This window comes from Crocodylus porosus, unplaced genomic scaffold (genome assembly GCF_001723895.1).
Source record: "Crocodylus porosus isolate Cpor-Errol unplaced genomic scaffold, CroPor_comp1, whole genome shotgun sequence".
In the NCBI taxonomy this organism is placed as follows: domain Eukaryota; kingdom Metazoa; phylum Chordata; order Crocodylia; family Crocodylidae; genus Crocodylus; species Crocodylus porosus.
Genome location: NW_017728931.1, coordinates 121,918,873 through 121,942,165, shown reverse-complemented (window position 1 = coordinate 121,942,165; position 23,293 = coordinate 121,918,873). Strand labels below are relative to the sequence as shown.

Sequence of the window (23,293 nt, the reverse complement as noted above, 5' to 3'; positions counted from 1 at the left end):
CAAGGAGGTGATCCTCCCCCTCTATGCGGCACTGGTCAGGCCGCAGTTGGAGTACTGCATCCAATTCTGGGTGCCGCACTTCAAGAGGGATGTGGACAACATGGGAAGGATCCAGAGGCGGTCCACTTGCATGATCAGGGGGCAGCAGGGCAAGCCCTATGAAGAGAGGCGATGGGACCTGAACCTGTTCAGCCTCCACTAGAGGAGGAGTGGGGATCTAGTGGCCTGCTACAAACTAGTCAGAGGGGACCAGCAGGCATTGGGGGAGTCACTGTTCCCCCGAGCACCACCAGGAGTGACTAAAAATAACAGTCACAAGCTGGCAGAGGGTAGATGCAGACTAGACATCAGGAGGCGCTACTTCACCGTCAGGGCGGCTAGGATCTGGAACCAACTTCCAAGCGAAGTGGTGCTTGCTCCTACCCTGGGGGTCTTCAAGACAAGGCTTGACAAACACCTTGCTGGGGTCATTTGACCCCAGTACTCTTTCCTGCCATGTCAGGGGGTCAGCCTTGATGATCTGCTCAGGTCCCTTCCGACCCTGCTAACTATGAAAACTTGCACCTTCTGTGTCTGTTTTCCCAAGTGTAAAAACAAGGGTCATACTATATAGTAACATTATAGGGGTATTATAAAAATGAATTCATTAATGCTTGTGGAACACATTCTGATATCTCAATACAAAAAGGTTCATTATAACAGACAGACAGACATGCACACACACTCATGTACATACTATGTATGTATATATGTATGTATGTATGTATGTAAAAAATCTTCTGTAGTAGACTGTTGCACTACCTTTTTTTTAATATTTTATATATATTCCATTTCTACATCATCTAATAATGATTTTACTATTCCATGTACTTCAGTATCAAGAATTTGAAGTGTTTTTTTAATCAAAATGTCCTATGACCAGAAAAATGAACTTGATCATCTGTTCCCGATGTGTAATAAAATCATTTCAAATAAACTGAAAAGTCTCTTATACGTTAGAATTTTTTCAAAAATTGCATCCAATTTATAAAGTTCCAAATGGCTTGCAGAAATGGCTTGCAGTAGTCTTCTAAATACTGAAATGGAAGACGTGAAAGACAGCCGATTTCCTTACTGCACAAGCTCTTCAGGCGTCTCTAGCATCTGATGTATAGAGCAACATTCACAAGGAGGATATCATCAACTTCATGGTAACAACTGCAAAAGCAATGTTTTACTCATTTCAAAGCATAAATGAGCACTACTAGACAGTCAGATATATGGCCGGTCATTTAAAAAAAAGATAATCAAAGATTTTTTTTGGTTGTGACTAACAATGTTGCTAATATGAAAACTGCTTGAGCTTTGTTGATAAATAAGCAAGCAGACCTTCTGTGTTATGGATGTGCTGCCCATGTGATGCAGCTCTTCATTTGTGATGTTGAGATCTGACAATCTGCTCATTACATGCATCAACACTTAAAAGCTTTGTCAAGCTTTTCAAAAACAAACAAGTACCAGCAGCCATATTAAGCATCACTTAGGGCCCTGCTACATATTCCGATTAAAGCTAGATAGAAGCCATCTATACACATTTCCAAGCACTAACTTTGTAGTGGTTAGATCTTTATAGCTCTATAGTCATTTATATGGTGTGATAATTATTTTGCACATGTGGCTGGTCCAAATATATTATGCGATTAACCCATTAATTGCGTGATAATTACTTTTCACTTGAGGCCAGTCTTACTTTCCATGTGTGGCTGGTCTAGATTTATCGCACAATAAAACCAATTAATTGCATAATGCATGTAACATGTAGCAGGAGCCTTAGAGGAATATTCAGTTCCATCCGTGCTGGGTAAAAACACTGTAGCTCTCATTGGGCATCCCCTATTAATCTCTCAAAAATCTTCAGACATGCAAGAATGCACTACAGTCAGGTGCTGCTGCCCTAAAAAATCCACATAGACAAGAGATGATGTCTTTTGGCTAACAAACTCAAAATCCATTGACTGCTAGTCTCCTGTGCAGCCCATTCAGAACATGGAACATGATAGTTCTACAGTCTGCTGCCAAGAATGAGCTTCTGATCATTAAGAAACATATTTGCAAGAATACTAAAACAAAGTCCACTTAGAAAAGCTGAAGAGAAAATAAAAACAATAGACAAAATGATAGAACAATAATCTTGATTAAAGCTTTCCATTTTAGCAAAGTTTTACAATAATTGACTGTCAAAGCTACCAATTTGGAGATTTTTCAGGGTTAATGGTTACTAAAAATACAACTCTTGAAATAAAGAAATTAAGATACAGATGAAAGGGCTCACATATTAAGATTCTGTTAATGTGCCTATAGAACAAGACTGAACTTCCAATGTCCAGTTCCATAATCTTCTCCGAGATACAGAAGTTACCCATTATTTTTTAATTTGACGGTTAAACAAAGTTAATTGTGTTTTTACCCCTATAATAGTACAATTTTAACAATAATAATGAGCCACAGATACAACATAGTATCTTTAACTTTTAGAAAGATGCTGTGGGAACCGTACTGGAGGATACTTACCAATTAAGTCAGAGGCTATCAAAGCTATAGTAGGGAAATGGGTAGAAAAGATTGTAGGAATAACTCAAAGAATAAAGAACAAAGTGACAGTTTAATGGTAAGAAAGCAACTGAGAACAGAGGTATACCAAGGATTGCATATGCCTTCAGAAATGGACTAGAAACAGTCTTATACCAAGGACTATGATAAAGCCAGAAGAATGCAAAGATAACATAAAATAATGCCTTGGTAGAAAACATAGACCAAGGCAGAAGTACTAATCATATGTGATGTACTAATCATAAGCAAGCATCCTGAAGAGATATTTATGTATGAAGTAAGAGAATGAGAGAACCTGATAAGAGTCTAAAAGGAAAAAGTATTTAGTTGCAAAGAATGTTGTTATATAAAGATGGCAGGATGTCTTCTTAATTGTGAGATGAAAAAAGTGACCTTTAAGTGGCCATTTTTCACCATCAGGTGAGCCATCTGCAGAAGAAGTATGTTTTAGGAGATCTAAGGGTGGGAATCAGTATGTTCAGAAACAACAGACTGCTAAGAATTAACAGTGTTGCCACTGGATGATCAAAAGTAAGAGATTAGTTTATTCAAAATCTTTGGAGCATTTTTTTCTACTTTGGAGGTTTACAAAAATCCAGAATGGAAGGAGGAGGACATGCACCCAATTTTGAAAAGAGGGAACAAAATCTAACATAAGGACCATCATATCATCTCCCTCTTCATTAAAACTATAAAAACCTATATGTGACTTCTTTCTTATACAGAGGAGAGGAAAATCATTGTAGATCAAGTGTTTTTAGTAAATCAATTCCTTCAGAAAATGAGACCATTATCAGAAAATTAGAATCAAAATTGAGTGCATGTCCTCATGATTTAGTGGCAACACTGTCAATTCTCAGTGCTCTGTTTTTCTAAACATACTGATTCCCACCTTTAGATTTCTTTAAAAAAATAGTTGTTCTGCAGATGGCTCAGCTGATGGAAAAAATGGCCATTTACTGTTCACTTTTCTTCATCTCACAATTTGTATAGACTTAAAGTATATAATATAATCATAAGAAGAGACATGAACCACTGCATGCTTTTGATTTTATATATAAGTGAAACCCCTACTCCATTTGACAGTAACCCGGGATTAAGGCAAGGAGATATAATATGCCCTGTACTTTTCAACAGGGCTATGGAAAAATGGTATACACACTGTAGAAGTCAAAAGATTAAATGAATTCATATGGCCTGCAAAATGATCCAGGTCAGTTGCATAAAATACACACATTTTTGTAATCACACAAAAGACGATTCAAAAACGGTTGGAAATTCGCAGGAAGTGGTAAGATAAAAATAGGATTTAACAGGCATAAGGCTGTAAACTGAGTTCAAACACGTTTATTTAGAAGTTAACTCATAGATATCAACAAATTAAGAATTTTAAATATCTAGGAATGCTGTTTGCTAATTTGGTGAGGAATGAAATTAAAAGTACAGGTACTAAGTAAGAATGCCAGTTACTATTCTCTGCAAAGAATTTTCACTCTAAACAACTGGTGAGGGAGATATCTTCAAATATAAAGGACTGAGGTGAGTTTTGTGTCCACTAAGGAAGCAAGACATGTGAAGAATAAGATACAACAAGACCTGTCTGAGACCTAGGAAAAACCACGCACAATAAACATAATTAAACTCCACACTGCAGTGAGCAAGGCATACAACTAAGATGATATAACAGAGCAGCTAAGCATCTCTTAGTAGACCATTCTTACAAGCCATAACCTTGTGGCAGACAAAGGAGAAGCCAGAGCAATAATACTGTGCAAGAGTTAATTGCTTGTAATTTATTGTAAGAGCTATGGGAGCAGATCACTTTGACAGAAAGAAGTGAGGACAAACTGGAAAAGTAGTCAACATTTGGATCTCTAGAGCCAGTGATTAAGCATAACACAGAAGATCGAGACACTCGTACAGCAATTGAATTGGAAGGGTAAAGAATATTTGTGAAATCTAAAATGCGAGAGATGTTAGGGCATCTAAATTTTAGATTCCTAGCTTTGCACCAAGCACCTAAATGATCCAATTAAAAAAATATATATTTTAAGCCACTAGATTTTTTTTGTTTGTTTTGCCTCGTCTTCTGAGTATTGTGAATGTATTTCCATATCAGAATATCTTATTTCTACCACTTGTCTCCTTCCAACATCTTGGCTGCTAGTTGAAGGCTATCTTGACCTGAGTGATTCATGTTCCATAGGTATGAAGATATTTGTGAAGATAGTTGCATGTACAGAATTACTAGTCTTGAGAAGTCACAAATCTACATAGGCAGGGAAAAAAAAAAAAAAAAATCACCAGGGTCGCCGGAATCTATTGTCACAAGGTAGAGTGGCCAAGCTACGTATTTAACTGCAAGTGACTGACTTCGGCTTGGAAGAGTGGTAGGGTCAGGCAATGCAGTAAACTAGAATAGGGTTTCCTATAAAAGCAAAGCAGTTCAGTCAGTGAGAGGGGGCAAAAAACAAGCTAGGGGTGACCTGGAGGACATCTCTCTAGAGAAAACCAGAACAGCAGTGGCAGAGCTCCCCTGCTCAGAGGGATCTGAAAGCACACTGCAGTCTAAATCTTAAAGAGAAGAAGGACTTCTGCATACCTGCCAGAAGAAAGCCTGCACTGGAACTACCTCCACTAAAAAACAGAGGAAACAACAGGCAGCAGACTGGAAAAGAACTGGTCAGTCAGCAACGAGTTAAGGAAACTGCTGAGTAGTGAAAAGTGTGTTTTGATTTAAGATGGTATTTGAACTGTGATGCTGTTGTTATGCTGAAAGCTGTTAATGGCTGCCAGCAAACAAGTCTCTGATGAGATCTGTGACAGTCTGTTGATCAAAGCTTGTAAGCATGCTAAATATTCTTCCTGCAGGATACATAGGGTAAGAAACTATGCCCTTTTATTCAATATTAGCTAGAAGCAAAAGAAGCCACTGCCTAAGGACATGGCCTGTCAGGAATTCAGAACCTAATCTGCGTAGGCTAGGGATTTCTTTGGGACTGATTATAAAACACACAGGCCATATGGATTGGTTGCAAGCAGTGTAAGCCTGAGAAGCAGAAAACTGCTATTAAAAAAGCAAAAAAATCATGAAAGTCCCTGTGAAGAAGCTGAGGGATGAAAATTTTTCTGGGCATAGGACTTGTTGGAAAAGGCAATTTTAGAGGAAACTGCCTGCTGTTATTTGTTTCTATTCTCTGCAGGGAAACAGAACTCTATATAAATTTGTAAACAACTAGGAACATATTAAAAGAAATATCCAGCTCACATAATCAAATTCTCCACCCAACAGGCTGGCAAAGGTCTAAATATCGGCTAACAGCTTGGACCAGCCCTAAAAAGAGGTGTGCTTAACTTACCCAAGAATCTGGGGGCAGTGAGAAGTCCCAAAGCAGTAAAACTGCAACAACTGCAAGGTCTGATCCTATATTAGGAAAGCTCATACCACATTTTTTATTTTTCACTAATCTGGACAGGAAATTAATACAATAAATTTCTTGGCTAAAATTGATAATCTACATCCACAGAACACTTCCCTGTTTCTAATACTTGGAAAAAAAATTAAAAGACACTTCTTTGACACAAGAGAGATGCATAACTGCTATTCCAAATACTGAGGTCAGCTGAATTCTAGTTAGCACATTCTTTAGACCTACTTTCTACATTCTTGTTCACTGTGCCACACAGCTAAATTTTCCCTTGACAATTAGGGTTCAGACTGAAAATAGACTCTTCCATTCAGCTCGAGGGCATGGTTTCCCTTTAAATTGGGTGTTTCTGATGTCCTACTGCTTCTTTACACAAACTTCAGCGATACTGTTGATTGCCATTACCAAGACAACCTGATTTTTCCCCCATTTTTCTCTAAAGGACTAGGCTAGAAGAATTAAACTCATGGCCTTCAGCACTAGCCTATTTCACACTTGCGGATTTCTACCAAATACCAATACCCTTTACTCTATGAGTCTGAACAGGTTTCTCATCATAAAGGGAGGAGTGACATCTGTGAACTTTGCACTGCTGATTCAAGGATATCTTAAATTAAATCAAACTTTGGAAGTATAAACTAATCTAAAAACAAGACCTTTTCCTAGTGAACAGAAATTTTACTACAGATACATAACCAAGCACTTGGTGTAGTGGGTAAGCAGTAATGCCTGTGGTCACCACATGTTGAAATCTGCCTAAGTTATTAAATCTATACATAAGTCTAACATCCAACGCAAACTCAGGGTGTCTGGAAAGTAAAGGAAGACCAAGTATGCATGCAGATCTCTCTCTCAAGTTGATTTGGAGCACTGAATTGTCTAACACTTCAGGGTAAGGCAGAAGGCAGGGCACAATGGCACCTTATAGGCTAATTAGAGAGGTATATTTGAAAAATAAAATATCTGACTTCTCCAGAAGACTTCTACAGTTTCATCTGCAGTGGTCTTGTAACTCAGGGCTGTCCAACTGGCAGCCCGCAGACTACACAAAGTCTGTGGGGGGTTACATTGCAGCCCCTAGGCTAGCTGCCACTCCTCCAATCGCTCCATTTGCAAATGCAGCCAAAGTCTACAGGCTCCCCTTCCCTCCTCTAGGTTCCACTTCCAGCTCCTGCCTCAGGAGACAGGATGGTGCAGCAGCACAGGAAACAAAAGGTGAGGCCAGACCCAGGCATGCAGTGCAGGAAGGGAGTGCCCACATGGGCATGTGCAGCAGCAGTGGGACAGCCCATGAGGTATGTGAAGGATCAGTGGGGGAAGCTAGAGCACACATGCAGGCATGCAGTGCAGTGATGGAGCACTCATGAAGGTCCTGCAGTATGTGGGAGGATGCAAGCATTCACATGGGTGCACAATGCAGAGGGGGTGGGGGAGCGTGTCATGGTGCAGGCTCCATGAAGTGTACAGCTCCTGCTGGGAAGCTGGACAACCCTGTTTCAATTATTACCTTTTTTGCTATTTAAATGAAGGGAAAGTAAAGGAGTTTGACACAAAGACAATGGACAAAAGGTGGGTGTGTGCAGGATCTTTTTAAAAAATGTTTTTTTTGTTTTTTTTTTTAAATCACAGGAAGGGCATTAGATTCTCACACAGGCTAGCAAACCAGGAGGCAACCATGTACAGAGGCATCCTTCCTTCTCTGAATGGGCTTTTAGGAAGAAGAGCCCTTCAGATAAAAGAACACAGGTTCCCTGTATTCCTCATGGAAGAAATGTCCATTGCTTCAATTTTTGGAAGTGTCAATCTGCTTTTATATTGGATAGCATAACATTTCTGTATTTCTTTAACATGTTTGTGTTTGCCCAACCACTTTCACTAATTTAATTATATTCTCCAAGACAGTAAAAAATAACACTAAGCTCTTTTTTATTTTCTTAATGAGGATTGTTGCCTCTCTAGCTTAATTGTACATCGCTCTACGCTGTTTGTTTTTTGCATTTGATGAAACAAGCTCAGGTTCAAAAAAGCTTGTGTTCTATTTTTTATATCTCTATATCTTATTCAGTTAGTCGTCTGTTTTAATGGTATGCAGTCAAGGAATCTTTTCTGGATTTTATGCTCCCCCCCTTTATAATTTTGATGGTGAAGAAAAGGATTCATTTCTTGTGAACTGATTATTTCTCTTTGTCTTTCCTTTCTGACCCCTGGTACAATCCACACATTCTGAGGATGATCATCTTATTCCTTCTCTTTGACTTACTTTTCTGACCACTGAGACTGAAATATTCCTTATTTGGAAAGCAATGAGATGAAAATAAATGTGTAAGGATAAAACTAAACATGTAAGGAAAGTGTTTGGATTCTAATGTTTGCCTCTAACTGGAATGTGCAATGTTTTAACTCAGGGGTTTTCAACCTTTCGGGGTCAGTGTACCCACAGAAGGCAGGAAGTTCTGGCAGCATAGCAGTGGCGGAAGTGCCAGAGGCACAGCAGCCTGCTGCTGAGTATCCTCTGATGCCATCCCAAGCACCCCCAGAGGTATGCATACCCCTGGTTGAAAACCCCTGTTTTAACTGATTAACTTTCTCTTGTTACATTAGATAGCCAATTTGGAATAGAAGAGTGAACAGTTTATTTCTTTCTACTTTGTTTAGAGTGAGACTTAAGCTGGGGGAAAAGCAAGGGCAACACTGGACCCCTGGTAAACCAAATGGGACAACTGACGCCCAGGAAAAAGCCAACTTGCTAAATGGGTACTTTGAGTCAGTCTTTCATCAGTCCCATGGGATGCCCCTTCCCACTACGGGACAGGGAGGCCCAGATGAGGGCAATTCCTTACCCTCCATCAATGCTAACCTCATGAAAGAACACCTTGAGAGGCTGGGTACCTTCAAGTCAGCCGGCCCTGACAGTTTACACCCCAGGGTACTCAAGGAGCCAACTAGCATCATATCCCAGGGCTCTGTCCTTGGGCCTATACTATTTAACATCTTCATTAAAGATGTGGACATTGGTATCAGAAGTGGACTGGCCAAGTTTGCCAACGACACCAAACTCTGGGGTAAAGCATCCACACCTGAGGACAGGAGGGTGATCCAGGCTGACCTGGACAGGCTCAGCAAATGGGCAGATGAGAACCTGGTGGCGTTTAACACCGAAAAATGCAAGTTTCTCCACCTCGGGAAGAAAAATCTGCAGCATCCTTATAGGCTTGGCAGTGCTACACTGGCTAGCGCTACAGATGAAAGGGACTTGGGGGTCATGATTGACCACAAGATGAACATAAGCCTGCAATGTGATACTGCTGCTAGTAAAGCAAGCAAAACGCTGGCTTCCATCCATAGATACTTCTCAAGTAAATCCCAGGACGTCATCCTCCCATTGTACTAGGCCTTGGTGAGTACTGCATCCAGTTTTGGGCTCCACAATTCAAAAAAGATGTGGAGAAGCTTAAGAGAGTCCAGAGGAGAGCCACACACATCAGAGGTCAGGAAAGTAGACCTTATGAATAAAGGCTGAGAGCCCTGGGACTCTTCAGCCTGGAAAAGCACAGGCTCAGGGGTGAACTGGTAGCAACATATAAGTTCATCAGGGGTGCTCATCAGGATCTGGGGGAACGTCTGTTCACCAGAGCGCCCCAAGGGATGACAAAGGTTGAACAGTCACAAACTGGTGGTGGGCACAGGGAGGTTGGGCCAGGGTGCCCAGGTAGTAGGTCAGTGGAGCCACTGCCACTAGGGCTGCTGGGAAAGAGTCAGGCCACCAGGCCACCTACCCCTGTTGCATGCTCAAAAGGCAGTGAAACAGGCCTCACGCACCATGGCCTGGGCTGTCCCCTGTGCCTGAGCCAGGCAGAGGCCAAGGGACCTGCTATGGGTCAGACAAAATACCCTGGCAGGCCAGGTTTAGCCTGCAGCCCATACTTTGCCCATCCCTGGTCTAAACACTCCAGGAATGGAAACAGAAATTAGTTAAAGGAAGGACTACAGAGAAAGATGAAGATTTTGCTTGGCTTGTTTTTCAAAGCTCTCCTGAAGTCTGGATATGGTCTATGCTAGTGCCAAAAGGCAAACAAATTTGGGATGGAGGACCTGAAGTAATTTCCTTTATCTCCCACCTCAAAAATACACTGTCTCAAGACCTAGACCAGGTACAGGCAACCCCCGCTTAATGCTGTTGCTTAGCACTGTTTTGCTATAATGCTCATTTTAAATTGATACCTGATTTCACTTAGCACTCAACAAGTTTCATTATAACGCTGGTAGTCGCCATCTTGGGTCATAAAAACCCTTGCGGTCACCGAGTTTAAAAATATGGATATCGTATAAGCTTAAGCTAGAAAACACTATTTTTTAAAATCACTAGAAAATAGATATCCCAGGCTATCCACATGCTTATTTGTAGATTTGGAAGACTGCATAATATTGGATGCCAAGGCAAATTATTTAGATATCCAGAAAAAAGGTACTCAGTCTTAAAATCCTAATAAACATGTTGGCCCTAATGTTCACACTCCAAACAGTTGCAATTTGGACACGGCCTCAGTTTCCTTGACAATCCACAAGCACAGTCAAGAGACAATCCCTACACACAAGTTCACAGTCTAAGAACATGGATACAAAGATAGGGAAAAGAATTTGGAATACTTTGTTAGTTACACATGTTGTGGGTGTGGTTTGGGTGTGTTTTCGTGATGGATGAATTTGTTTTTTTAACTGGAGTTAAAAACAACTGAAAAAGGAAAGTAAGGAAAGAGGAAGCAATAACTCATCACCTGTCTAGCCAGGTCAGCAGGCTGAGGTTTGTAGGCATCATCTATAAGATGAATCTTGTCTGAATTTCAAAGTATTTACCTAAGGAGAGCTTACTTGGAAGGAAGTACAGAAGAATTTAAGAGGGAAAATGATAGATAAAGTTGCTTGAGACTTTACAGTCACAAAAGTTTAGGTAGCAAAAAGCTATTTGATGTCAGATGTAAATGCCATATAGTTTTTCTTTTGAACCCCTAAATCAAATTTCTAGTAATTCAGGAAACTGGACTTCACAAATATAGAGATTCCAAAACATTTTCTTTAAGACAGTATACTCATAAGATATTCTACAGAATACATGATGGAATGGAGTGGTGTAATGGCTTTATCAGCTTTCATTTGGAATGACTTGCATAGCTTACTTGTGACTTATGATTAATCCATTTATTTCAAATGCATGCCAATGAAAGCTTTTACATCAGATCATTGTATAATATAAATAGTTGCACTGCACAAACATTCTTATATTTGTTTTTGAGTGGCTTGATAGTAGCTCAATTACAGAAGGTTTCAGCATGATGTATTTTGTAATATTAGCAACTACACAGGGCATCTACATACAAATGCAATTTTATATTAGAGGCACACTATATCAAAAATAGTCCACTAAACATTGCTTGGCCACAAATGTAGATATTCATGTCAAGTAACAACAATGTCAGCCATTAAGCTAAAAGTTTCAAGTTATAAAAATAGGTTAAATCTACCGTATACAAGTTCTGGTTCCTAAATTACCGATCAGTTTTTTCCCTACCCTTTTTTTTTTTTTTTTTTTACCTTAGTGCAACAGGTATGAATCAGATGGACACATTTATCAAAAAAAGGGGAAGGAAAATGTACACCACTTAAATTATTCCCTTCCTGTCATTTGCAGTCATAAACTGTTACCACCAGTGTGCTCAGCATAAATACCTAATGAAGAATGTTTTTTATGAAAAACATTTTTGTACAGGCCCCTGACATTCTCCCAGATAATCTGTCATCTTGGCTCCAACTACGCATGCAGATAAATATCCCATCTGTGCTTTGTACTTCTCAAAAACACAAAAACTGTGGTCCCCTACAATTAAACCACGTCAAAAACAAGTTTATGTTGAAGAACACATCAAAAGAAAATGTAACTACAAAGTGGGTATCATTCTACAAAGACAAAAGGTATCATTCTGTATTTTCTTCTTACAAAGGTATAGCAAAAAGATTAGTTACAAACTGATGTTAAATTCAAATATTATTCTAGACAGAGCAGAGATAAAAGCAAAGTCTACAAAACAGCAAACCCAAAATACCCCAAATCTCTAAAGTTTAAAACAGTAAAAATAATGCATTTTTGGAGTGACTGCCACTCTAAAAAGTTGTAACTGGTGGAGGATATGTGATGTCCAGAAAGCTTTAAATTTACACTGGCTGGCTCCTACCCTGGGGGTCTTTAAGACAAGGCTTGACAATCACCTTGCTGGGATCGTTTGACCCCAGTACACTTTCCTGCCATGGCAGGGGGTCGGACTTGATGATCTGCTCAGGTCCCTTCTGACCCTACCAACTATGAAACCATGTAAGTTCACTGTTTGCATGTTAAAAATGTAACCATTGTCAAGCATGTTATTAAAAGCAAAGTTAGTTAACTGTTCTTGAAAACGGAAAAGTAAACTATAACATATAATTGCAGTATACATCTTCTGAGCTACTTTTAATAACAAACTGAAAGTTAAAAGCAGCAAGAGAAGTTTACTAAAAATCAGTTTGAACTGTTCTGAATTAAAAACTAAACCAAGACTTATTTTAGCCATTATTAGTTTAAAAGAAAATAAAGTATAAATGGAGGGGGGGAAAAAAAAAAAAAAAGAGAGGCAAGAAAAATTAAAATCTCTTTTTAGTATCTTTATATTACATACAATAGAATTAGAAAAAAAGATCAAATAAACCAATCACATTATTTTGGTACATGACATTATTCTAGTTTCAATTTTACTGTCACAAAATACCCACACGTATAGCCCTGTTACAAACCATTATCTACCAGTTATTCCAAAACATATCTATCTTACACAGTAATGCCATGTTGTGCTAGAGATAATCAGCTGAATATTGTTCTGCCAGCATTTGTCTTATCCATTTGTTAGAACCAAATGACACCAATGCCTCAATACTGTACCTGTTCAAAACCTAAACTCAAAATTTAAAAATCTAAGTTGCTATTTATGAAGGAATTTTACAGCTTCCCAGCCCTCTTCATAACTAGCATAAGGTTTTCTTCTTAAAAAGACAGAGATACTGGAAGTCCTCCATCTTTTTTTTTTTAAGATTTCTTCCTCACTGAATTTGTGCAGATGGTCCAAACGACTGAAAATGTAAAAGCATCAAGAAAAGGAATCCATGTAATTTGCTCTGAAAAGATCATTACAAAAAGAGAGAGCAGCATACAGGGCTCAAGGCTACAGACTTGAAAATAAAAAAGCAGAAAGAACAAGCAAGTCATCCCTATATAACCCTCAACACTCATGCTGCATATTTGGAACAAAAGGGACAGTCAAGAAATTAATTTTACCATTTGAAAATATTTTCCCCTCACTGCTATTTAAAAAACCCCTTGGAACCTTGAAAATGTAATCACCTTCTTTTCATCATACATATACATTGGCCAGCTGCTCTGACACTGCTCAAGAATGCTGGCCTTATATTGATTATTTGCTTTCTCCCTCTCTCTTTCATGAGATCACTGAAGCACGCATTCATCTTAAAATAAAAACAAAAAAAAAAAATGCATGTGCAGGGTTTGCAAAAAGATGCACAAAAGCTACATATGGGCCACCAGCGTTGTGGATGACTGTGATGGTGGGCCTTGCCTCTCTGTATCCTTTTATAATCTCCCAAAGAGCTGTAAGTACCCCGACTTTCCCGCCTGCCACGTCTTGGTTATTATAATTTGTTCTGCATATATACATATACATATACAAATCTCAGTATTATAGAGGAAAACTTCACTCGATTATTCCCACACACTTGCCAATACGTATATTCACAATCAGATGCAGATTAACACTTGTCTTTATCTTTATTCTTTATAACACTATACAAACTTTCATTATTTTTAAACAGAAGCGGTCCCTTTTCTTTTTTCAACAATTATATCAACTTTGTAATTCTATCTACATACTGTTCTTATTTAACCTTTATCAGTTTGGTTGGACTGAACTTAGTGTTAATAAACAAAGTCCCTTTAACTCTGCTTTGCCATTTATTTCCCTTTTTTTTTTTTAGTGCAGTCTTTTCTTTTCAAGCTTCTTTAGCCTTACCACAGCAGCTCCTCCCTCCCTTTCCCCCACCCCCTGTTCTTATTTAACCTTTATCAGTTTGGTTGGACTGAACTTAGTGTTAATAAACAAAGTCCCTTTAACTTTTTTTTTTTTTTTTTTTTTAAAAACAAGAGAGCAGTCTTTTCTCTCTTCAAGCCTTGTTATTTCTCTCTTTACTTTTGCTATCCTGAGTGTGTACCTTTCATCTGACGCATGGCTGAAGCCTTGAATCCTCGTGGTCAGCACTCAGTTGTTTTCACTAAGCCTGTGGGAGTGAGTCAATTCACTCTTCTTTTTGTTTGTTTGTTTGTTTACTTTTCAGTGCGGCTGCCAGCCGGGTCTCCGGTGCCTTCTCAGGGATCTGCCCCTCTCTCAGAGCTCCGCTCTCTCCAGCGGTGAGAAAAATCCTGAGGTAAGCGTCTTATCTCCTCGAGATCTTCTTTCTCCCTCACCTTCTCCTTCAGATGCTCTTTCTTTCTTCTCCCTTTCTGAGACTCCTTTGTCCTCTTTCTTTTCTTTTCCCAGAGCTTCTATCCTAATATGGTAATAGCTCCAGAAGCAGTGTTCTCCAGCTCTTTTTGCCGCGTCGCTGTTTACTATTTCACAATGACCTTTATCAAAAACATCTAGTGTCAAACTACGTATCGCTGAAACAGAACATCAATTCCAGATCCAGAAATAACAGCTGTAAATATAATTTACTGAGCTCTTCGTTTTAATTTGCAAGAAAGAATAGCATACTGTGTGTTAATTTTGTTAAGAAACATTCCAGTGATTATAAAACAACACTTTATTTATAATGCAGTCAAATCCAACAAGGAGTTCCACAAAGTATTTATATAAAAGTATGCATGGGTGAAAAACAAGCATGCACTCAAGACAGACATACCTTTAAAATATACCACATTCAGAAGTTCTGAATGCAAAATGAATGGTAAGAGGGCAGAACACTTGAAATATGAAAAAGTGAGATAGTTATGGTCAAGTCTACTCTCTAATAGATTCAGTATGAACTCTACAGGCAATATTATATGTCCATCATTAAATAAGCTAAAGAATATTCAGGCTCTCTAGCTGCATACTACCAAGGCAATTTACATGATTATCAAATATTTGTCTCGTTAATGTTATAACATTAGGCAAAATAAAGACAATATGACACTAAGTGTAATGAAACACCTCACTATTTGAGGTTCCCACCATTTTACTCCACAATTCTACCTAATTCAGTCTACTTAACAAAACATTACATTTGCAACTAAAGTGTTTTCAAAGATTTTTCACTGAACTTCATAGGGAAAAATGCCTAATATTTTTATTAATTTCCGTTTTTGATATAACCACCCCCAAACCAACCTGAAAGCCTCCCTGAGATATAGCCTCTATCAACTCACAGCCATGTTAGTTTCTTTTCATGTAACAGCCTCTTAAAAAGAAGTAAACATGAAGCAATGACTATCACAGGCCCATGCAAACAGGATTTTTGAGACTTTAAGCTTACTTAAAAGAAAGCCAATTGTTCATTTCATTCTAGTGTCCTTCATCTAAGAATCATTCCTCTCTGACAGAATAACGGTGACCCAACAAAAGAACATCCTCTCCTATCAAGGCATACTTGCAAACATGGCTGCATCCTCTTCTATTTAGAGAACTCTCCATCACCATCCTATATTCAGAGACAGACAGTTCATGTGCAAGTGCAAAAATTGTAACTTGTTTCATCCATCAAATTCTGCTAAGCTGATAAACAAGAGACCAAACATGGACTCTCACTTCCACTTGACAACTCGGAGTACACAAACTTCTAAGGAAGTGGTACCTTTGGAAATACCACCTTTGTAAGTGTGAATGAACTCCTGTACGATTGAATGTGCACCAAACAGCATGTTTACATATAAATATTATTTATATCTGCAATAAATATACATTATGTGGGTCTCTGCACCACAGATTAAGGATAGAGTTTTTCCCATTATTTTAAGTCCTCTTAATTTGATTATTTAATATCAGGTAGTTAAATGTCACTGATTTTTTTCTCCAAGTATCTTCTCATATAGTATTTTAAAACAGGTTAAAAAGAATCTGAAAGCTAATAGGACAAATATTACTGCTTCCTGTTGAACAGCACATAAATTCAATGTAATTTTAGAACTGGGAAATGATGGTTATTTTCTAAAAATAATCATATACGTGAGACTACATGAAAGTTACTTTTGTTAATTACTAGTCTTATAAACTATCGTTAACTATCTAGTTTATGTTAATTTAATAAATGAACAGAATCTCTCACACAAAACTAGATATCTCTATAAAGACTTCAAAAAAAGGTGTGTGAATGCATAATACCCAGTTTTAATCTTTTTTGTGCGTTTAAGATTTGTCTTTTCCTCCAAAACCCTTAAGACCATAAGGCAACCTTATGAATTTTGCAGTTGCCAAATTTTAGTTTGTAAATTAAAGGACATTTTTAAATGGATCATAGACTTAAAACACATCCTGAAAATCCTTTTCCCCTTTCACAATTATGTGTAATAATTCTGTAGAAACATTCCTATTAATCAGCCATATTAATCAAATTCAGTCCTAGATGCAGTAGTGTATAGGATGATATTTTGATCAGCTGCTTTATGGCATTCATGCTGCTAAAAATATCTGGTAACTAGGATCGCCCCATCATCAGTGGCAACCCTTAAAAGAAGCTCCTAATATTACAGTTAACACCTGTTTTCCGTACCATTTTTACCCCCATCATCCTCTATTCCATTACCACAATTTGATTATCATAACATTTACAAATGTTATGATACTGAGGCCAGGTGGAGGTAAACAAATGCTTTTCATCATGTGCTTTAGTTCCTATTTGCAGAAAAACCCAAAGCTTTTCTTTCATTTCTCCATTTTGGAAAGGTGTCTTAACAACCCACTCCCCCCCCACCATTTTCTGTATCTCAGAGCTCTGATATTTTGTCATACTAGAGCTAGCAAAAAGCAATATGGTTTACTGCCACATGTCTTCCCTGTCTACAGTTAGAAATACAATTAAACTGCCCATTTTGTTTTTTAAAGCCCTGCATATTACACAGCATTTGTTCATTTTGAATTATTTGTCTTTTTATCCTGTGTTCCTTTAAGTTAGGATTCAGTGTACTGCCATTATATTTTATTATGCCAAGCCATTCATTAAAAGTACACTTTAGATAACGTACCAGCTATATTATGTTTAGGTACACTAAATTAATAATAGTACAATTTTTGCCAGTGGCCAATGTCAAACCAGCAACTCGCATCCAAAATATAGTACTGACATGTTCTCCTTCTCCTAGAAGAAATGAATAATTAAACTAACGTTTTAATCTGAACTGATCTTAAACTGCCTTCGATTGACGTAATTCTCAAAAGCACATTTCTGTCAAAATTCGTTCTCAAGCAAGCCACGAGCAAAAGGGTTTGGATATTAAAAGCATAAAAACAGTCACTAGAAGGACAGTTCATGTAAAAAAGCTAAAAAGGTTTATTTAATAAAAGAGTATTTATGTAAAACAAAACAGCCTACTTATAATAATTTGACTGACAGATAAAATAATTGCCTTAAAAACAGTTCTGAGTCATTTTGTCCTTACCTGCAGGCATGAACCATTACTGCATGCAGTGACTGTTCCATTTCCTAGCACAGACTTGAACAAGCATCACATCTATCTTACAGAATGTGACTAATTTGTGGGTTTGCAATTCCTGAGCTATTTGCAAAGGACACTCCCTTTCTACATAACTGGGTGATGCCTTATGCTGAGCCCAGTTACATTTTCTATTAACTAAATTTAACAGCAACCTTGGTAACTGCGGAATGATTTTTTTAATACAACAACAAAAACTGAATCTTTAAAACTGGATTTAGAAATCAAGATGCTTTTTGGGTGAAAACAAAAATAGAACAGACTGCAACAACAGCATACACACACACACACACACACACCAGTATTCTGCTGTATTATGATTTGCATGCTGCAGCTGATTAGACTTAATTACAAATAAAAAAAAAAAATCAATAGCCCTTTGCAAAAAAACAAAAGCTTAAACAAAAACACAGATTCAATTAATACTTTACAATAATAAGCATGCAATACATCAACAATATTAGCATACTTGACAAGGAAAAATGCCCTGTGCCGCTTGTTTGCAAATGCTACACCATTAATTGTTCATGCAAGAGATGTAGCTGTACCTTTCTGAAGAGGACGACTTCTCAGAGTTAACTGACATCAGCAGCTCAATCTTCTGCTTGATTTCTGGAAAAATCAGAAAATATTCACAACCAAGATTGCCTGTCCTTGCTTTCCACAGTTTTATTAGCAAGCACTTTTTTTCCTAATCCGTTTTGTTCAAAATGAGGCCACAAAATTCACAGTACTTCTGTAGAGACGGATTCAATGGTGCTATAAAGGAAAAAGCTCAAGAGGCATCAGGCCTTGCTAAACTATGCACATGACTGTTTATGAAAGCAGGAAGTACCATTTCTTTTAAGCAGAGGGGTGTTTCCTCTTTTGAGGCTGAACTGACATATTTACCAGATGTTTCCTATCGCTGTAAATTACAAACTGATGTACAAATGCCAGCTTGTATGAAAAAAATTAAGCAAATAGATCATGGACTTAATTACTCCAAAGCTGTGTTAGCCATATTTCTAGGGCTTTTTAAATCAAGGTTTCTAAGGGTAGCAGAAATGCTTGGGTCTTTGAATCATTTTTGTCACAAAGAATGAAGTATTAAATCATTACTTTAATATACGAATTAGAAATCATAAACAAAACACTGCTAATACCCGAATTTCTTCAATGATATGCAAGATACTGTCTCAAATACACTTTGAAAGCCAAATTTTAAATTTTCCTTCATATTTATTTTATCCCTCTGAATGCTCACAACCAATGAACAGCAACACCCATTAGCAGAGCTGAGCTGATATATTATACTTGTCCAAAAAGAAATGGCCTGACAATGCCATCTAGAACAGAAATGTTGAGAGGCAGATCAATTTTACCAACTGACTATTCCCATTACAGCAGTGGGGGTGGAGGGAGAAATACCCCCATACCATCTGTGATTTCAATTTGATGAGATCATCTCAAAGCCATATACACAGGGGTATTTTTATAAATTAATTAAATTATCATGTTGCCAGGAGCTATGATCTTTGAAAGATCAAAAGCAAAAGTTACTATGATTTCATAGGGCTGAATAATTATCTTAAGATCCTATAATGAATGGAGCTGGTAATACCACCTATATTTAATGTTGTCCAATGCTTCTCATTATAAAACCCTATTTTCAGCTCCTTATGAGTTTGCTTAGCTCTAACTATTTATGCTGAAATATTCTAATGGCAGGGATCTGCCTCATGCTGACTATTTAAAAAAGACATTTAAATTGAAAAGATTCAGGCACTTAAAAAACAAGATTAAGGAAAAAAAATACTTTATTTTGTCAATATTGAAGGAAAAGAGTCTTAGGGTCTTGTTGCACAGGACACTTAGTACATGTTTTATTTAAATTGTAGTAAGCATTACTGCGGTGTATTAAAAGTTAGAACCTGTTCTGGGCAATCACACAGTAATGCTTCCTAGGATCTCAGCCTGCTCTTACCAGGGCTGGAACCAGCTGTACCACCTGCCCCCCTCAACACTGACCCTGGCACAGGGCGCCACAGCTCACATGTCTGCCCATGAGAATGTGCAACCCCTGCAGCCCATCGCCCACACTTTCCCTGCCACATGTCTAGCACTGTCCAGCCCAAGAGGGTTCCCCCCATTGGGGAACTGAGTGTGGAAGAGGGTGCCACTCCCTCCACTGGATCTACGCACTGGTGCAATGCTGGGAGTAGGACTGAAACACAGCTGGCCCCAGCTCCACACACCTCCACAGAACTCATATTATGTCCATGGAGCATTCCAATGATAGCTGACACATTATTAAACATGATCTAAAGATATGCATCTTGTAAAACATTGTACCATATGATCTTACTTAGCATGCGTTTCACTGTTTAAACACGACACTCACATTTTAAGTGCAGTAAACAAGTCCTAAAAAGGTGTCACTTGGCTCTTATAACCACTTCATCAAAAAAACATAGAATCAACTTGCTTTGGAGTAGGGCTTGACATTTATCAGGGTCAGTAACTTTAGTATCTGGGGAAAAGCAAAAAAGTCATGTCCCTAACTACACAAATATGGCTATGTTGTAAGCCTTCAAAGAGTCTCAGTTCACACATATTAAGCACAGGTTTGTTGCAACAAATTCCTCATATGGCAGCATACTCCCCCTTCATGGCTGGAGGGACTGACCCAGACTTTTCTGTGACTGTCTACTCTAGCCACTGGGCAGCCTGTGATGGCAGAGACAGGAAGAAAAAAAAAAGTGCTCTTATTTGCCCACCTTTGCACCAAGAAACAAAGGGAAGGACAAGGAAGACATTTATTTCAATTACAAGATTGAGAAGCAAGAACCAGAGGATGGAAATGATAGGGTAGGGCTACAGAGGAGGGCAGCCAAAAAGGAGTAGATTTAGACAGAAATCAGAGGGTCAGCATAGTGGATAGAGGTTGAGAGGCACAGAGGAAACTGGAGGCAGGAGCTTGGGTATATGGAGAGGTGATAAGAGCAGACGGACACTGTAACCAGGGTACGCAGGATAAGAGGAAAAATAGAAGCAAGAATTAAGGTGACACTGAGAAGCCAGGGTGCTGCAGAAGAGTGTATACTCAAGGGAAGCATACATCTTCCTTACAGAATCTGGACTTGAACCCTGGAGTCCTGCATCTCTATAGCCCTCTGCTGTCAACAAAACAAGAATGAAGCACAATAGCAAAGCATGCATCTCATCCTTTTCTGGGGCTGCTACGCACATAAAGGGGTAACAGCCAACTACTATCATCACCCTTAGCTCAAGCAGTATGGTCTGTGCTGACAATCCAGAGGTCTTAAACCTGTTGACGACTCAAGCTGGCAGTCAATATGGTTCTGCCTGACAGAATTTCTGTTTTTCAGAGTAAAACGTATATGGAAAAAAATAACTTAAAAAAACCAGCATTAAAAGGAATAATAAGAATGCCAAGTCAACCTCTCTGCACAGATAATGCCATATCTAAGGTTACCTGTGCAATCAATTCAGTCCCCATGTGCATATGCTTTCTGATGGGGTCTTTAATTAATGAACACACTATTTTGACTATGGGACGGAAAAAGCAGTACTTTTCGAACGAGTTACAGTAGCACACAAAACCTCTGAATCTTGATGCAGAAGCTGGAAGGCATGTGGTAAAAAAGCAGGGGGCTGCAAGGAAGGATGCTCTCATGGTTAAGGAAGTTTAAAGTCCCTGCACATGGATTTTATCTGTGTGTGAAATTTGTGTGATGATCAGTGTTCCCTCTAAGCTGCATGTGTGCATGGCTGTGCACAAGTTAAAATCTTGCCACGCACAAACTTTAAGGCTGCGCACCTGGCCAGAGAGGCGGAGTGCAGCAGAGGCACTGGGGCCGGCGTGGGACACTTACCAGAGGTAAGCTCCTTACTTCTCAAGTGCGGCAAGCAGCAGCTCCTTCCCGAGGTGGGGGCAGGGACAGGGACAGGGGCTGGTGCAGGCTCCACCAGTTCTGAGGAACTGCTCTGCCCCCTCGCATCACCTCAGGGAGTGAGGAAGCACACGGCGTCCGGGCTGGAAAGTGTAGCAGTTCTCTGGAGCTGGCAAAGCCCATGAAGCAGTTCCCTGGAGCCAGCAGAGCCTCATGCGGGGCAGGCAGCAGCTCCTCCCCAAGGTGAGGCAAGGCAGGGACAGGGGCTAGGGACTGGCGCAGGCTCCGATGGCTCTGGGGAACTACTCTGCAGGCTCCACCAGCTCCAGAGAACTGCTCTACCCCCCAAACCTGACTCCATGTGCCTCCTCACTTCCTGAGGCAATGCGGGGCTGCGAAGCAGTTTCCTGGAGCCAGTGGAGCCCATAGACCAGTTCCCCAAAGCCAGAGCAGCCTGCACCAGCCCCCAGCCCCAGCCCTGCCTCAGGGAGGAGCTGCTGCCTGCCCTGCATGAAGGAGAAGCTTACCTTCGTCTGGTGGCCGAACCCTGCCGCTCCCACCTGGACACTTACTTCGGGACACTTACCAGCAGACTGTGTCCTGCTGAAAGGGGGAGGCGGGACCAAAGCACTGCGCTCACGGACCGCTACTCCTTAGAGGGAACACTGGTGATGAGGATGATGATGATGAAGATGATGAATAAATCACTTAAACCAAAATATTCTCTTTTGGCTTAAAAATGTGGGTTTTCCATCTTTTCAGTGCCAAGTGTGAAACACCTGCAACCAATGTAAATACTCTTAGATTCACAGAAAATTAGGGTTGGAAGGGACCTCAGGAGGTCATCTAGTTCAACCCACTGCTCAAAGCAGGACCAACCCCAGCTAGATCATCCCAGTCAAGAATTTGTCCAGCCAGGTATTAAAAACCTCCAAAGACAGAAATACCACCACCTCTCTGGGTAACTCACTGGTGACTCCATCCTGAGAGGTACGGAGGGCCCTATCTGTCGCCGGGACCCCTCGGCACGCGAGGTATACTGCCTACCTGGAGCAAGGATTCAGAACATGAAAGGGATGCTCCAGACCGTAATCCAGCCCACCGATTATTACCCTATGGTCCTAGTCCATGTGGGTACTAACGATGCGGCCAGGAGGAGCCCTGATCGCCTGATGGAGGACTACCACGCTCTGTCTGGGGTGCGTGCTGAGGGGGATGGGCGCACAGGTGGTTTTCTCTTCTATCCTGCCAGTGAGTGGACGAGGCAGACGGCATGAAACGTGCATCGTGGAAACCAACCAGCGGCTACAGGAACGGTGCTTCGAGGAGGGCTTTGGCTTCCTCAGCCACGACCGGCACATCACGACGAGAGACATACTGGGGTGGGACGGGCTCCACCTTTCCCCTAAAGGTAAGCGTGTGTTCTCTTCTAGGTTGGCGGACCTCCTCCGGCGGGCTTTAAACTAGGCTCAGCAGGGGAAGGGGAAGATGAGGGCGGAGGAAATATCAGACTGCCAGACCAAACAGCACCCACAACTACAGCCCAGCCCAGACTGACGAGCAAAGCAATCAAACAGGTAAGAGAGAGGGGCCAGGGTAAC

At 39.8% G+C, this 23,293-nt stretch overlaps 1 protein-coding gene across 9 annotated transcripts in view; it reads right to left on the bottom strand.

Moving 5' to 3' along the window:
• The window catches only part of SRPK2 (SRSF protein kinase 2), a 269,647-nt gene that overhangs the window by 162,899 nt on the left and 83,455 nt on the right, over positions 1-23,293 (bottom strand). For 2 of the 9 annotated variants that reach the window (XM_019543577.1, XM_019543584.1), the window contains exon 1: positions 17,743-17,798. The exons of 4 other annotated variants lie outside the window; for them this stretch is intronic. In XM_019543577.1, the coding sequence (XP_019399122.1) occupies positions 17,743-17,783 (41 nt within the window). In that variant the 5' untranslated portion in view covers positions 17,784-17,798. Of the gene's footprint in view, positions 1-17,742; positions 17,799-18,344; positions 18,600-20,179; positions 20,257-23,293 lie in introns of those variants that run through there. 3 more of the 9 variants (XM_019543579.1, XM_019543578.1, XM_019543585.1) reach the window with 3 other exon arrangements.